This window comes from Desmodus rotundus, chromosome X, assembly GCF_022682495.2.
Source record: "Desmodus rotundus isolate HL8 chromosome X, HLdesRot8A.1, whole genome shotgun sequence".
In the NCBI taxonomy this organism is placed as follows: domain Eukaryota; kingdom Metazoa; phylum Chordata; class Mammalia; order Chiroptera; family Phyllostomidae; genus Desmodus; species Desmodus rotundus.
In genome coordinates, this window is record NC_071400.1 from 31,195,426 (window position 1) to 31,213,413 (window position 17,988).

Consider the following 17,988-nt stretch of genomic DNA (forward strand, 5'->3'; position numbering starts at 1 on the left):
CCAACCATCACATACACTAAGGTGAAAATCATACTACAAAAGTGTCCACTTATACAAATTAGAGGTTATGAAATAAGAGAACACTCTAAAGAGTTTAAAGAAATTATTAACCTCTGTCAAAGTGTCATTTTTGTCCCCTAAAACCAGTAGGTTAGAGCGTGTTCTTTATTATGGCCATTAAGATAGTCTTATCATTTTCTCTCAACCCCACTGGAGTAATGACAATTATCTGTATGATTAAAGAAGATGAATAAGGGACAAATATAGGAGTTAGGGAGCTTTCCAATGTGAATATAACCAAATGTGGAGGAAATGGTTTTTAAAAGTGCTTTCTTCTCTTTCCTTTCTTGCCCCCACCAGCCATCTCGGAGACTGCTCCTGGTTGGGAGCCATCCCACACCTAAAGCAAGGAGATGGTGGTCCCAAAGAAGACAAAAAAGTTGCTGGAGTCAATCAAATCTAGGTTCCAACTTGTCAGGAATAGTGGAAAGTGCATGCTGGGTATAAGCAGACCATGAAGATGATGAGATAGGGCAAAGCAAAACTGCTCATCCTCACCAACTGTCCAGCCTTGAGAAAATCTGAAATAGAGTACTATGCCATGCTGGCCAAGACCAGTGACCATCACTACAGTGGCAGTGATACTGAAGTGGGCACAGTGTGGAAAGTACTACAGGGTGAGCACACTGGCAGTCATTGATCCAGGTGATTCTGATATCACTGGAAGCCTGCCAGAACCGACTGGAGAAAAGTAAATCATGCAAAACTTTTCTTTAGTAAAACTGGCCAGAGCTTGGTATAAAAACTGAAGAAAGTGCCTTTATCCCTTTAAAGTAATATTTATATACATAAAGCCCCTTCTTATACATCAGGAAAGACACTCCACTTACTGGGAGAAAGGCATACCTTGTTGTAATGGGGTTTACTGGTAGTGACTGACCTACCAGAACAAAGTTAAGTCATTTCAGAAATGAGTCATGCACGAGATTTCCTATCCAGAAGAGCCCAAACAGACGCCATCTACTGTGAAAGAGTTGCTAATCCAAGTTTTACATAACATGGAATTAAGGATGGTAACAACTGGTAAAATAAACTCGTGGAGTATGAATAAAAGATCCTAAATGACAGAAGTTGTTTCTGAGCTCATGGGAGTAGTTGGGGCATATATTCAAAGTTTATCTCCTGGGGAACCAGAAGAACTGGCTGGAAAGGAAACTTTCCCAGCCTGAGGATGGCTGGCACTACTCGGTGTTTTTTTGGTTTTTTTTTTTTTTTTTTTTAGTCTAAGCAATGTTCCTGTGGGAATATTTTTTGCTACATAGCTTCGACACGTCCCAAACAGCAAGGATGCTATGACTGTGACCTTTATTTTCTTCAGATTTTAAACAATGTTGTCAAATTATGCTGGAAGATGACCTTTCCCAAGAATGAAGATAATTCCTCTGGGAGGAAAAGTCCTTTATTGGCAAAGGACTACTCTTCCCTTATACACATGTATCACTGAAGATCAGAACACACTTGCTGTGCAACAAAACAACACATGAATGGGTTTTAAGCATATAGGTAAGAAAGAGGAATGGAGTTCAGGGGCTTTGGGTGTGCCAGTCAGTATCTAGGACAAGCCACAATCAGTTCGCAGATGATTCTTAAAGCTCATCAAATAACAAATCCCTTCTGTGCCATTCCTCATCTGTTGGCAGTGGATCAGGCAGCTGTTAACTGCTCTAAGAAATGAGATTTTGTGAAATTTCAAACTCACTGCTTAACTGACCAATATTATACATAGTTAACAACTGTTTAGGAAAAAGGATCCATTTGTTTTGTGAGCAAGCTTAGAAATCAAGCCCAGAGGAAATTCAAATCCTACTGGCTCTAACAACTGTTAGATGGATGGTCAATCACCCATCCATTCAACTCATACGGACTATCTGCTATGTGCCAAGCAGTGTTCTAGGTGCTAAACATACAGAGGTGTACAAGACAAAGCCTTGACTCATAAAGCTTACATGCTACACACTCTGTTCTATCAAAACTCGGGAATCAAATAACAGTTTCACTCTAGCAGCATAAACTTCCCTGACAGTAAAGGTGGTTCTAATTTATTACTTGAATTGAGAACATACCTTCATAGGTCTGTCACTATTAGCAAAATTATTAATAATGAATAAAGACTCCTGAAATCTTGATCCTCCGCTTAGTGCTACATCAGCTATCAGCTGGCTTACAGCAATTATTATCTGTGGGAAGAAGCAAACATTGTTTTTCAATTATCTTTTCAACAAATGCTGTTTTTTTCATCATTATATAAGCCCATAAGCACTCACATAAAGTGTTTCTTTTAAAGACTCTACACAGTTGCACCATAATCTACTTTCTTCAAACATGAGGGGGTTTAAATTCTTCTACTAAAACAGCAAATTCAAAGGTCCCAATTTCAAATTTTATTGGGACTTTTCTTGATTACCTGTGATTTTTTTTTTTCCAAAACTCATAGCATGGCTACATCCAGAAGTGTCTCATAACGATGAACTGAAACCATGATGGTCAGCTCTCCATTTTGAATGTTTGCTATGGTTGCCAGGTAGTAGCTATGGCAAAGCTGGGAATAAATGACATTTTCCTTGATGGTTTCTCATTCCTTTTCAGTAGTCTATTGCATTGTCCCAAACTCCCAACTCTAGCACCTCAGCTCCCTTCTTTGTTTCTGACTAGTACCTACCTGGTCTTGACAACAGTATATGTAACGGTCTTTGATGGTGCTTTTTAATCTCTCAGGATGCCTTTGAGGAATGCCTAAATGATCCGTGCTAAGATGTTAATGGCTGTATGCTTTACCTTTGGGTCTTGGGAAGCAGGATACTTTAGGAGCTGTGAATGCAGACTCTAGAATCAAACTGCTTCAGATGCAAATCTTGTCTTTATCAATTATTCACTGTGGGGCTTTGGAACAGTTATTTAACCCTTCTGTGCCTCGCCTTCCTCATTTGCAATATGGGAAAGATAATACCTGCTTTATAGAACTACTCTGGGGATTAAAAAGATTATAATCATAATAATACTAGTTAACCCTTTTGAGTACTTACTATGTGCTAGACATGGTTCTAAGCCTTCACATTTACTAATTCACATACATTTGAATAATAGACTTGAGAGAACTGATGCTTTGATCCAGAAGAACAGACATCCTGATGGAGAATTTCAGGCATACAGGCACAATAATTGCAGAAGTGTTTTGGGGGAAGATGGTATTCAAGTGACACCTCAAATAAAGCTGAATTATAAAAGCCCTAAAATGTAATGCTAGCCCTAGTATTCAAAAGTAACTCTATAGGAGATTTTCAAAAATTTACTGGGGTGACACCAGTTAACAAAATTATGTAGGTTTCAAGAGTACAACTCTATGTCATCTGTACACTGTACTGTGTGTTCACCACTCCAAGTCAAGTCTCCTTCCATCATTATTTATCCCCCCTTACCCTTTTCCACCCGCCAGCAATCCCCACACTATTGTTCGTGTCCATGACTTTTTCTCTAGGCCTCCACACACACCCTTCATATAGCAGATTTTTACAGAAAGAATATACATCCATTGGATTTCCACGTTACTGATGACATTTCTAAAACCCTGTGTATAGCTGTTTCCCCATTTATAACCCACCTCCAATCAACTCCAATGGGACTGGCTATGGCAGTGAAGATATAAATATGACCAAGGAATTCCCACTGTACAAAGAGGTCTACTAAGCTAAGGAGTCCCAACTATGTTTTAGTTCAGAGCTGTTTCATCAAATAAGCAGTAAAATATGGAGATGGTAAGTAACGACTACCATGTACTAAGCATCTAGAAGGTGCTAATCATCTTGCCTGGCACTACACACACTTTATTTTTATACCTCATGATAGCCCTGCAAGGTGAAATATCTTTGGCCTCATTTTACAGATGAGGCAAAAAGTTAAGACAGATTGAGGAACTTGCCTGGGTTACATAGTATTGAATAAGTAGATAAGTTATGATTAAGCCCAGGTAGATCTGATTTCAAAGTCCATTTCTGTCACTACACCTTGAGATCTCTCATTTTTTACTTACTGGGCATGCTGGAATGTGAAAAACACAAACTGTATTACCTGCTATAGAATATTTATTAAGTGTTTGGTTTGTTATTTAATCATCTCATTTAATCCTCACAACAATCCCATAAGGTAGGTACCACTATTTTACATATGAAGAAACTGAGGCAGAGACAAGGGAAGTAACTTGCTCAAGGTCATACAGTGTGTGTTAGTCCCAGAACCTGAACTAGGGTCCACTCTTAACACCTATGCTCTAGAGTAGTGCTGTCCAATAAAAATATGATGTGAATGAACCATGTATGTAATTTTATTTTAATTATTTTATTGTTGTTCAATTACAGTTGTCTGCATTTTCCCCCACCAGTCCCCCTCACCCCAGCAAAACCCACCTCCCTCCCTTGCTTCCACCCTCCCCCTTGGTTTTGTCCATGTGTCCTTTATAGTTGTTCCTGAAAACCCTTCCCCCCATTATCCCCTCCCACCTCCCCTCTGGATACTGTCAGATTGTTCTTAATTCATGTATTAAATTTTAAATTGTCTAGTTGCTACATTAAAAAGCAAAAAGACCCAGGTGAATTTCACATTTTACTTAACCCAATACATCCAAAAATACCATTTCGACATATTGTAAATATAAAATAACGGAAATATTTTACTTTTTAGTACTTAGTCTTCAAAGGCCATATTTATTGCACATCTCAATTCAGACTAGTCACATTTCAAGTGCTAAATGGCTACATGTGGCTGACAGCTATTGTATTGGACTGGGTAGCTGTAGATCTTGATCCAGAGGCTAAAGATTGAATAGAAAAATAGGAGCTTTGATTTTTACTGACCTGCAGATGTGTCCTCAAAAAGGTTTTCCTTTTGGTATATTCAAAGTTGTTTCTCATGAGAAGATACAAAAGTGCAGATGCTTCATTCCTGGTCGAGCTGATCTTCGAGGTGCAGCACTTTAAGACCTCGTAGCAAAATGCAGCACACATGTTTACCCTGCCTTTGAAAAAGGCTGAGGGAAACTGAAGAACAGGAAAAACATAAGTATCTGGAAACCCAGATTTGATCTGAAAACAAATCAATCAACTATCAAACGCCTACTATATTCCCACCTAAAACTATGCTAGGTGCTCTGAGGATACACGATGAACATAAGACCAGGGCTCTGCTCCAGAAAAGCCAAACTAGTTAAAAACACAAAGGCCAGTATGTTATCAGTGACAAAACAATTCAAGTCTGTATAAGTCACTACAAAAATGTGAGGTACTGACTCAATGCTACAGATTGAGAAGAGCTCAGCACTGACTGGAGAAAAAGCAGGTTCTTGATAATGAGTTAAATTAATGAATGGCTGAAATGATGAATGACTGACAGTTCTCAATCTGGCCCTTAAAAATGGGAAGGACAATCTGCATACTTATTCTTCTGCTTTATATTTAAACAGCTCATTATATTATGAACTTCCAAATGCTGAGCAACGTATGGTGGGGATCTCTTCAGCAAGGGAAGCTGATGTTTTAACAAAATGACGTACAGATGAAGTATATGCACACATACTCGCATATGCAGCCTGTACCCATGAAGTGTTAATTAAGATACATTGTTTATAGGGAAAGTAGTAAATATTATCATAACCACTTTGGTGACGGATCGGTACAAGACTTAATGTGGTGATCACATCTGAGGACTGTGTCAAATTATTATGCTGCACACCTGAAAGTAATTAAATATTGCATATCAACTATAGTTTAAAAGACTATTTTGGCATAGAAAGTGAGTACAAAAGTGACTAATACTCAAAACAGCCAAGTGGCTGTTACTTTGAGAATATATTCAGTCTGCCTTGTGGAAGATAAACTGTACGTATAACATAGGCTTGTTACAAATCCGCCGTGCTTACATGTGTAGGCAAGCAAGGAGGAAGCTGCTTCCGGGTGCACAATGGATGTTTTTCAGGGAGTGTGAGGCTAGAGCTCCAACCCCCCTTTTTTATTCTCACCCAAGGACATTTTTTTTTTCATTGCTTTTAGAGAGAGAGGGAGGGAGAAAGAGAGAAACATCAACTCGAGAGAGAAGCATTGATCAGCTGCCTCCCGTATGCACCTGGACTGGGGGGTCAGGGATTGAGGATGAAACCCACAACCTAGGTATGTGCCCTGACCAGAAATCAAACCCACAACCTTCCAGTCACAGGATGACGATCCAACCAACTGAGCTACACTGGCCAGGGCAAGAAGGTCAACCTTTTTAAAACCACTTCTTGGGAATCTTGAAGTTAAACCCATTTGTAGGAATCTATCTTCTTTTTATCATTTTAACACCAAGTGCAGTGCTATGCAGATAATGAATGTTTAATAAATGTTTTCTTATCGGAAACCAGGAAATCTCATCAACGGTTTCACCAGATTAAAACAAATCTTGCTGGACAAGATATTCTAGTATGGAAATAAAGGTGTATGGGAGGGCATAGCTGTAATGTTGTTAATTCACTACAGTGTCTTCTACCCACATCATCTCTCTGAGTGGGCAATGGCTAAAATCACCCATGATGTCCTAAAACTGTCAAATCAAATGGACTCCCTTTCCCCCATACCTTGTCGGACCACTCTGCATCTCATAATAATGTTGACACACTCTTTTCCCTTTTGGCTTCCATGATACTCTTCTTTCTTACTTTTCTTCCTACTTCTATGACTGCTCCCTTCCATCTTCTCTACAGATTTCATGTCTAACCCCTTCCATGTTATTTTTCTCCAATGTACTACTCTTGACCTGTTTTTTGGTTCTTCCTCTGTACACACTGCAGTAGAAATGAAATCACTTCCATGGCTGTAACTAACACTCATATGCTGACCTCCCCAGTTCACTATGCTCCAGCTAAACTGGGCTTTCGGTCCCCAGAATTTCAACCTCTTACCCAACTCTGGGCCTTTGCAAATGCATGTCCTTCTCCCTAGAATGTTCTTCCTTGAGCTTTTCAAATGGCTGGCCCCTTTTCACATTTTGGGTCTCATTTTAAAAGTGACAAACCTATCTAAAGTTAAAAAAAAAAAAAAACCCTCTCACAAATCATTATACTCTATCATGGCACCTTGTTTCCTTCCTGAATTTATCGTATGTACTACTTTACCTGTTTATTTTTTGTCTCTCTCCCCACCCCCAGTGGACTGAAAGCTTTTACCATTGTCTTTCCAGTACCTACTACAGTGTTGGGCAGCCAGAGGATATTCAGTAAATATAGCACGGATGAATATGCGGACGATGACTCTACATTTAGCTAACCCAGATCGCTCTCCAGAGCAGAGCTGCTGTCAGTACGGCACCCTAAATTCAATAGGTCCACAAAACAGAACTCATTACCTTTTACCCCAAATGTAGTCTTTTCTCTGTATTTTATATCAGCCACCATAACCCACTAAACAATAAGTAAATTGATGACCAAATTCTATAAATTCTATATCCTTGCCATGTCTTCTATCTGCCTTTGACTCTCTATTTCCATTGTCCTACTTTAGGCCGTTATCTTCTATGTCAATGCAACAAGTTGCAACAAGACTTATTGGTGCCTTTAAGTCTCATCACCCATCCATCTTCCACACTACTTTTTACAGATATTTCCCCCTGTACACAACAGTTCTCTGTTAATAGAAATCTAATTGCATTACTTCAAATACTCCCTGATGCCTGACAGATGAAGTCTAACTTCTCAAATGTGTACACATTCATCTGGTCCCCATTTACCCCTTCATTCCAGCTAACTCCTAGCTCCACAGCTACAGAGGCACTTGCTAAATTAGCATGTTTCCTCTCCTCTGCCCACCCGCAGTTCTCTGTAGACTTCTTTTATCCTAATGGTATTTGTGGATGTGGACATGTGTGTGTGTACGTGCCTCTTTGAACTGGAAAATAAGCCCTCTGGCTATATCCCTGACACATTATCTAATAGCAGTAAGAGCCTACCCAGTAACTGTTAAATTATTTTTGAATCTCTTTCCCTTAATTTCTTGTAAGATTCTTGTATTTGACTCAGTTTTCCACTTACTAATTCACAAATTTTATTAAAGACTAGCAATGAAAATCCTTCAACTCCACCTAAATTCTATACCAATTACATGCAACATGTAATAATGTCCTAGTTATCCTATTATATACATCAATTAATTGAATTTTTTAATCTTGTTGGAGTTATACATATCAGAGGGGAAGGCCTAAACTGTGTCTTTCCATAATTTTAACTCCATCTTGGTTTATGATGCTTCTTACTACATTTAAAAGCTGTCAGAAGCAGACCAGAAATAAATCTTTGCTATCTGTTTCAGTCATGTTATCCCTGAAAGTCTAGCCTGAGGTATTTTTTTTAATGAGGTAAGTTGCCTGAAAATTTATAGCCCACAGATACAATTAGCACTGAATAGAAGGGCTCACTCATTTGACCACATAGTCAGTGTCTATCATTTGCAAGACATTACACAAGATCTCTGGGGTTATAGAACTCAGTAGCTGCTTTCAAAGTACTTATACATGAATGCACTAATAGCTCACATATTTTCAGCATAATACGTTATTTAAAAAATTTTTTTATTTATTTTTAGAGAGAGCGGGGAGAGGGAGAGAAACATCCACGTGGATCAGCTGCCTCCCATATGCACCCAACCCACTGAGTCTCACCAGTCAGGGCTTCAGCACACTTCTTTAAAAAGAAGAACAGAAAAAGTGGCAAGGCTGTAATGTGAAAATGGTACTTTTGTAAGGAGCTTACTGAAAAAGGTCCAGCAATGCCAAGGTGAAATAAAAAGCATGTTCTGCTTTTAGGGGATTCTTGGTCAGACCCTCTGTACTTGGCTATTCTGTATCTATATTTGCACAGGCAGTATTGACTTCATGTGCTCACTGTCTGAGGCCTGTTGATGTCATCTCAATGATCCTCTTCTTTCCATGAAGCAAGCCCACTGGCAGCTATAAAGCTTTTTTCCTTACCTTACTAATGAAAGCTCGCAATGAGGCAAATACATGTTTCAGTGAGACTTCAGATTGTCCATTTTTAAGAAAAGCAAGATGAATATCAAATACTTTTTTCATTAATGGGTTGTGGCCATCATTATTTAAAAGTTGACTCTATAAAACATGAAAAAAATACATTTTGTAGAAATAGTTTTTAACACCCCCCCCCCCCCCGAATGAGAGGACTTGACAATATCTGTTTATCAATCCATGGAAAGTTTCAGAAAAACAAAAGGCTTAATTTTAAAACATCTGTGTCGTCCATCAACTTGAAAATCTCAAAATACTACACAAACCACATCTATACTTAATTCTACCATTTTAAGCATAAATGAAAAAATTATTTTTCCAATGTAACACACCAAATACAAACTAGTATGGGAAGAGGAATTTCTATTAAACTAAACATATTACTTCTCAATGAAGAAATCAGTAAATTTAAAATGGACACAAGGCAAGTTGCCTCTGTATTTCTCTGAGGGGAACCAAATAATGTTAGAATTAAAGAAAATACTAGTTTTACTTTAAAAGTCCATTATCTAATTTACTTTTCAAAGTATGTTTAGTGTAAGATATGCTTAGCCACTGGTAAAAAATTAACCCCTCCATGAGTAGAGAAAGTAACAGGTGTCACAATTAAACAGACCATGTAAATTGTTTTAACGCTCCTTGTAAAGAGAGACAGAAAAGAAATAAATTGTAGAGAAATATCTACTGGATTGTGAATCTTTAAAAAAAAAAGCATTGGTTAACTTCTCCAGCCCTATTCTCCTATCCCTCAAAAAAACAGCAGGCTACAACTTGGCTGAAAACAACCACCCAAAACCAAAAGAATATGCGAACTTGTGACAAATGTAATGGTAGCATCAACAGCCAGAATCCATGAATGGTGTTAGATTTTTCTGGCTCTTTCCCTTAGTCTACTTCCAAATTTACCTATTTTAAGTGTACGGTTCAATTATTTTTAGTACATTTACAGAGTGATGCAACCACGACAATCCAATTTTAGAGCATTTCCATCACCTCAAAAACATCCCTGGTGCCCATCTGTAGTCACTCCCTTTTCCCTCCCCGAGCCCCACAATAGACAACTGAGTTAATATTTGTAAAGCAGTTAGGGTAGTGCTTGACATCCACCAAGAGGCATGTTTGTTAATTAAATAAGCATCTGAATAGGAGGAAGGAATACGAGCCTTGAGACCAAATATTCTTATTTATTGGCACAATGAAAAATAAATTTGGTTTGCTTTTCAAATGAAAGCAAACTTAATATTTCATAAAGGGATTCTACAGGCTATCTTTAAAAAAAAATTTTTATTGTTGTTCAATTACAGTTGTCTGCATTTTCCCCCCACCCCAGCCAAACCCCCCTCCCTCCCTTGCTTCTACCTCCCCCTTTGGCTTTGTCCATGTGGAGGCTATTTCTTATTAGTACAAAAACTAATTCAGTTTTCCCTTATGAGCCTCTTTGCAAAGTACAGAAGGGGGGAGAAAAGAAAAAATTAACTGTATAACTCAGGTGAGAGCAAGATTTTTCACTTTGAGTTCCCCTAATGATGTTATATTATAGTTATATAGTTTTTACTCTTCAAGGCACTCTCACATCCATTACCCCAGTTTACTTCTTTAACAACCCTGCAAGATCATTGCCTTTACCTTATTCTTTTTAATCATAAAAATGATGATTCGTACTGTGAGGCAAACATCTAAGAAAAAACACTAAGCACCTGACTAGGGAAGCTAGCCAGCCTGCCTGGACATCATCTAGCCTAAGAAGACAGCTCATCAAAAGAGGCATTTGAGCAAACTGATTCAATCATAATTGGAACTAAAAATTACTGCCTGTTTTAATAAAAAGTATGAAATAGAATGATTTTTAAACACAAAACTAAACCAGTTGAACTTAAGAGGTAGAGGGGAGCTTGAGAGCAAATTAGTCCAATCCCCTCACTTCACGGACATGAATCCCATTGAATTCCCAAGGTCACACAGTAGCCAAATGCAGTCTGCTATACAAATTCCCTGATTGTTCATTGGGACTTTTTCAGTACACTAAGTTTCCTCTGACTGGTTACTTTTTGTATAATGTTTTCTTTGCAGCGATGCCCGCTGAATTCTAACTCTTCATTCTTACCTTGAAGCACTGGGTGAAAAATGATATGGTATCTAGTACTGTTAAAGAAACTTCAGTAGCAGTATTGCCTTCAAGAAGTGCCTGATGGAAAATGTCTGCTTCAGTTGTTGTGGAACCTGGGAAAAAAAGTAAATTGTAACTGCCACACACAGAGATTCACGTAACAGTTCCGAATGATGTTTGCCCTCCAAAAATCTCAGATAGACAAGCAAGAAGAGAGGAGGCTGTCGATACCTGCAGATCTAATGAGTTTCACAGTATTTATTCCTGAATTAAATATGGTCTTGGTTAATTGAGTCTATGAGTTTTTACTTCAGCTCTGTAGCAAGAGCTCTGCACACATAATTAGGTGCCCACTTCTTTGGAGACAAGATTTCAATGATGAACCGTGGCGATGTTACTAGGAAATAAGTAATGTGGGAGGCATTTTAGGCCGTGCAGACCGCAAGATGCATTTTTTACAGGTCTTCAGTCTGTCAGCTCAGGGTCCATCTGCTCAAGACATTTGTTTTTATTATTAGTCCTTAACACAAGGCCACTTTTGCTGGCTTCCTTCTCTGCAAGCCCCAAGGACTGTATGGAAATTAAAGTTTTCCTACTCTTTGGATTTTTTATGAACATTTGTTTTTCAGAGGATAGTTTCCACTGTCCTACTTGCTTTGTCAATACTTCAACCTGTGTGAAATACACTTCTGTCAAAATCATGTTTACGATTCTTTAACTTTTGCAGTCCGCTCATTATGTGTAATCCCTTAAAATCATTGAATGATACTAACTCTAAATAAAAATTATAGGTACTATTATGTTATATTCTCATGCAATTACTTACATTAAAGTTTAACAGTAGCAATGAAGGATATCCAATGTAAGTAAGAACAATAATTCAGTGGGAAAAATTAATTTCTTTAATATTGAACTGAGGAAAAATACTGTTACCTAAAATTGCTGAGAAAACCATGCATATTTCATTATAGTCATTATGATGAAAAAACAGTATATAAATACAGATACGCAAATAAATCCATGCATGGGAAATCATTTTCAATCACACTGGTTATTTTAAACCAGGACTTCTTTAAGGTTAAATAGTATTAACAGGTCTATTTCAAATGGATACCCTACACACATTTTCACTTACTATGATTAAGTGTAAATGAACTTTCCAGGCTACTAAGATGCTGAAGCCGGGCCTGCATTACTCCTGATCTGTTGCGAAGAGCTGGCATGGTTTGTGATTTTCGGTCTACTCCAAAGTGTTTTGACAGCCAGGCATCATGCACCCTAAAATAAAATTTAGTTAGGAACTGGAGTACTCTAATAGTATGTCTCAATGTTAGGTGTTTTTTTTTTTTTTTTTGAAGTTAAAAAAAACCGATTAGGTTTCTACATAAACACTATAGTATGATCAATATTCTTCCAACTATTACTTGGCTTAAATAAGATATCACTGAAAACTGAATGAAGTTTTAATGCATGTTCAAAAGAACTGACACTGTAAGAATTAAGGAATTTAGAGAGTTATCTGCTTCCCTCTTCCTCATCAAAACCATCAGTGTAAAGTGGACAACAGTCAAGATTCAGTCTTTTCTCAGGCAGCAAGGAAGGACAAGAGTCAGTGAAAACAGTGAGAAGGCTACTCAACAGCTGAAATGTGGGGTGGGGGATAGAATTCTTGGATGTTTAAGAATGAGTGCCAAATGTTTGAGAACTTAAGTTAAACTTGGACCAGAAACTTTCACTCTTTAAACATGTCTATTGCAAGACTTTGTAATTTTTTCCTTTACTATTAGAGTTCCACTAAAAAATTACAACTGGGTCATACAAAAACAAAAGAAGTAAAAAGAGTATGTCTATTCTCTTGGAAACATAGTGGCAGAGTCAGCAGAATGTTACAGGGTAAGGCTCATGGTGGTAGTTACCATGCCAGCTTCAGGTCACGAGGAAGACAGCAGAAATTGTCACCTGAATTACCTATTAGGGTGTTCCAGAGACTCAGCAATTATAAACTCCATCTAAACAGCCTCTTCAATTTTGGGAAGCTCAGTGGAATTTAACATTAAAAAAATGAACTCAGACTATCTGAGTTCCTTTAATGACTAACTCTTCCTCTAAAACGTATCTCATTGAAATAAGTAATATTTTCCTTAGGGTCCCTTAAACATTTTTTAATATTTATTTTAGTATGACGTGAAGAGCAAAAAGAAGAAATAGAAAATTGATAATGTATATCCCACTCACTGTTACAAATTTCTGTTTATTTAGCAACTGAAGTGAGTACTGATAGTTTGTAAATAAAAGTACTGACCTTACAATTATTCTCACTTTATGGTTTCCTGCCTTCTCCTGGATCTAGCCCTTTCTCATACATCCTTGAGAAAACACAGTAATTATTCCAGGACTAGGACAGAAACTCTGCATATAGGGCTAGCCATTACCCTACGCAAAACTTAAAATATATCAGCTCACATCAGTTTAATTTAAACTTTGAGTTGAGATATGTGACATAAATCACGGGTTGTCTTTTTTTTTTTAATTTTACTGAATTCACTGGGGTGACATTGGGTAATAAAATTATATAGCTTTCAAGTGAATTCACAATGAATAATCTAGTTTTTACATTGTGTGATCAAGATTGTCCTCTGCTGGGAGAATAGGAAAAAAGCGGAAATTGCCATGCTATGGGAATTACCTTGCTATGTTTCTTTTCCCCATGTATCTAAAGTGAAACAAACACACTCTAAAAAAAAAAACAGTAGCATGTTAGTAAAGTAGTAACATTCTCTGCAATTTAACAAGTAATACTTGAAAAGCCATGTGTCTCAAAGAATGACCACTTAAGTCCTATTACAATATACATTTTGGTAGACAGAAATAAATATACACATATCTACTTAAGGGCCTGCCATATATCTTTCTACATTTGTTAAAATTACATCAGCATCAAAAAGGCCAATGTCTTCATATACAATTTTAACAACATAAAAAACCTGTCAATGTAAATCATCCTTTGTGCTCTATAACACATCAAAACAAAGGTCTCTAGTACAGTTATTAATACCTAAAAAAGGTTCCTAGGCCCTAAAAATTGGGGTAATTGCTATACTTTTTAATAATGGCATTAAAATACTTGCTATTACTGAAAATGTCAAACACATATAAAACTACGAAGGACAGCATATTTACCTCCCATGTACCAAGCACCCACCAACCTCAACAATTATGAACTCATAGCCATTCTTGTTTAACCTCTACCCTGAATAGGTCCTCTGCTCTCCCTCCGTTCTCCCTACCTCCCAGAGTTTTTACAGTAAATCCCCATCATCATATATATTTATTTTAAAGACTTTATTTACTTGTTTCTAGAAAGAGGGGAAGAGAGGGAGAAAAAGAGGAAGAGAAACATCAATGTGTGGTTGCCTCTCACGTGACCCCCACAGGAGACCTGGCCTGCAACCCAGGCATGTGCCCTGACTGGGAATCGAACTGGTGACCCGCTGGTTTGCAGGCTGGCACTGAATCCACAGAGCCACACCAGCCGGGGCCATATATTTTCATTAGCAAATATTTCAATATAATTAGAGTAGTTTATTTTCTTTTTAATCTTAACTGCTTTTTGTTTGCTACCATTTTCTGCAAAATTCTGATAAATATTTATGCATTGATTATCCTCTGTGTTTTGGTAGACATCACATACAATATCATATATGTGTAGTATTTAAAATTTTCCTGCATTTCATTATAATTTTTTTGGTTTTCATTAATAATGTAAAAATAGCTTAGTATACTATACACGGTGGGGCAAAAGTAGGTTTACAGTTGTTCATATGAAAAATACAATAATTAATAAGCAATAATACAAGAATAAATTGTTTTGCATACACACAACTGTAAACCTACTTTTGCCCCACCCTGTATAGAACATCTTCCCACTTCTACCTACAAAAAAAGAGACTAGATTTTTTCAAGTGCCTTCGAATAAAAATGCCTATATCAATCTTTTCATCTATGCGTTTCTGAAGTGTGTGGAATTACTCAGGTGTATCTTATAGTACAAATTCTAAATACCAATAATTTAAACTGCTCTATTAAGCCAGTATCTGCTCTGAATGATTTAGGACAGCTGATGCCACTTCTAGTTTTCCAGATCACAGAAAGTCTCCTGCTAGACTGTAAAGATGGTCTATCATTAGCTAGAGTATTCTGTAATATCACAAGCATTTCATCACTATGTTTTTCTATGTGTGGAAAACCTGTATGTCAGCATCTATATTATCAAAAGAGTTGAACATTTCCTACAGTATTAGCAAATAAGATGCTGAACCCAGGAAAAAGGTAATATTTTATTATGTGTAAAAATTAAATTCCCCCAAATAAGAGGAAAATTTATGAAAATAAGTTAACTTACTCTAAAAGTATAAGAATGTTTATGAGCTCCTGAGGAGATACTTTATTCCAGTAGGTTAAGAGAGTATCTGAAAAATGGAATAAATAGAGTGTTAGTTCTTGAAATAATTAGAGCAAATAACATTGTAAACCCCAAAGTACTAATAACTTAGCTTCAGCAACCATCAACTCACGGCCAATTCTGCCCAATACACACATTGTATTCTTTTGTATTAATTTCAAATATATCCTTTAATCTGTAATTATTTTAACTTCAACATTTTTATTTTATAAGTATACTTTTTGGATAGCTTATTTCAATCTCCATTATCATCCCTAAAAACAAAGGAGGGGAAGCAGACCGGGTCTTTTTAATGAACTTTCCAAAATTTTATGCAAGATGGTGTGTTTATGTGCATTTTGCTGAAGGGCGGGGGTGTCAAGTACATTTGCCTGCTACTCAAAGGGCTCTCTAAACCAAAAAGTCTGAGAACTATAAACTTCAGAAGAGAGGTTTTTTTTTCCTCTTCTTTGCCTTTGGATTATAAACTCGTAAGTCCTAGGAACACACATACACCAACTCTTTCGGATATAAAAGTTCTTTAAATCTATCATATATACATATCTTTTTACCTATTTCTTTACTCTGAACACACCTACTTACAGAGATTTTTAAAAAAGGAAATTGCCGCCACCTAACTTTCCAATCCTTTCTCATCCTATTAGATACAGCTAATGGTGTGAGCAGATCCTCTTCTAAAAATGTAAACATGTCGGAGAAGTAGTGGAACTACATATATGATCAAATTGCAAGCCTGGCTAGAGCGCCTTGAAGATAGCCATGGAGGACTAGGCAATATTGCCCATATGGGGGGGGGGTCAAAAGGCGGGAAGTATGGGGGGGGTATTTTACTTTCAATTTTTTTTAAAGACCATGAGTACAGACAGTTTCCAATGATTATAAAATACTGATCATCAAAAATAAAAATGCTAGAACTGAATCAAATGGTTTATTAAATTAAGCTGAGTAACTTCCGGTCTTACCTCCCCCCCTGCAATCCCCTGCGTTTGGTTGCTTCTCGGCTCAGAGAAACTGGACACCCAGAAGTCACTGGGTTTCCGGCCTCTTCCTAACGGCAGAGCGAAGGCGCCATCTTCCTAACGGCAGAGCGAAGGCGCTATCTTCCCTCTCCTGCTCGGTCGCTTTGTTCGTGAAGAGGCTGAGACCACTTTTCCAGCGGAAAACCGGGACACTTTCTTTCCATACCTGAGCCGTTCCTGAGCCACCCCGGCGCCCACACCGTGCCCAGAAGCAGCTTCACATAAGGTCTGTGAAAGGGGTGACGGGTTATCCCTGCCGCGGCCTAATTCCAGTCATAAACTCTTAAACTATCCTCTCGTCAGAAGCGTTGTCAAACCGTTTGTCTGTCTCAGCCGTTCCAAATCCCAAACCGGTGAGACATGATGCAGGCAGGGAACGCGGGTGGCGAAGACAGGAAAGATGATCAGAAATATCCAGAAACCGATAAATCGGCGTTAACTGTATGTGACGTGTCGGGTGACGATTTTAAAAAAACCTGGCTAACACTTAAAGAGCTCCATGACAGAGAGCTACACCGTTTACAGGCAAAATTAACCAGTTTGAGGAAAGAGCGATTGGCAGTCAGGAGGAGGAGAGGCTCTATAGTCAAAATTAAAGAGTTGATGGAGCAACAAAAAGGCCTCAATGACACCATTCAGGCCTTGCAACATCGGTTACAATCAAGAAAGTGTGAACGCTGTGCAGCGAATGAAACATACAGGAGTACACTAGAGCATGAGTATAGCGCTATGAAACAAGAAAACCTTAAGTTTATTGCTGAGCTCACTGCAGAAAGGGATAAACTAAGAGAAGAAAATAAAATGCTTTCCGAAAAACTTAAATTGTCTCAGCAAAAGTTCAGTCCTTTTTCATCCAGTGATGATGACTTTATTCCTTGTGCTCAAGGGACTGCCTCAGTTTTTATGGTCAAGGACCCTGAGGAAGGGAAGGAAGGGAATGAAGGAAATGATGTGTATCGTCCTATGAAATTTTTAGAGCAATTGCTAGGTCCTGAAGAGATAAAATCTGAGGAGGAAAATGAAGGGCAACAAACTCCGCAGCTTCCACCTATATTTCATAGTCGAGACCTCATTGACATGGCAGAGACCTCTTATGAGACTCTTGCCTCTGACACCACCAGTAAGCCTAGTGATTTACCAGAAGATAGTGACTACCAGAAATCACCTGTTTTTCCCTCCGTATCTACATATAATTTTCAAAGGGGGCATGAATTTAAAACTATCTCAAACCTTTCTGAAGTCAAGCTTAGCCAGGCAAAAGAGAAAGAGATGTTTACAGATAAGACCTCCATACAGAAGAC

The 17,988-nt window shown here is 37.8% G+C and overlaps 1 protein-coding gene and 1 pseudogene across 5 annotated transcripts in view; one reads left to right on the forward strand and one right to left on the reverse strand.

The window, feature by feature from the left end:
- The window catches only part of DOCK11 (dedicator of cytokinesis 11), a 186,620-nt gene that overhangs the window by 40,752 nt on the left and 127,880 nt on the right, over window positions 1-17,988 (reverse strand). For all 5 annotated transcript variants that reach the window (XM_053917159.1, XM_053917158.1, XM_053917161.2 and 2 more), the window contains 7 exons: window positions 15,609-15,675; window positions 13,893-13,940; window positions 12,342-12,484; window positions 11,204-11,319; window positions 9,046-9,183; window positions 4,908-5,090; window positions 2,124-2,237 (listed from right to left, as the gene is read on the reverse strand). In XM_053917159.1, coding sequence (XP_053773134.1) covers window positions 2,124-2,237; window positions 4,908-5,090; window positions 9,046-9,183; window positions 11,204-11,319; window positions 12,342-12,484; window positions 13,893-13,940; window positions 15,609-15,675 — 809 coding nt within the window. The remainder of the gene's footprint in view (window positions 1-2,123; window positions 2,238-4,907; window positions 5,091-9,045; window positions 9,184-11,203; window positions 11,320-12,341; window positions 12,485-13,892; window positions 13,941-15,608; window positions 15,676-17,988) is intronic.
- Window positions 414-755, forward strand: LOC112303527 (large ribosomal subunit protein eL30 pseudogene; annotated as a pseudogene).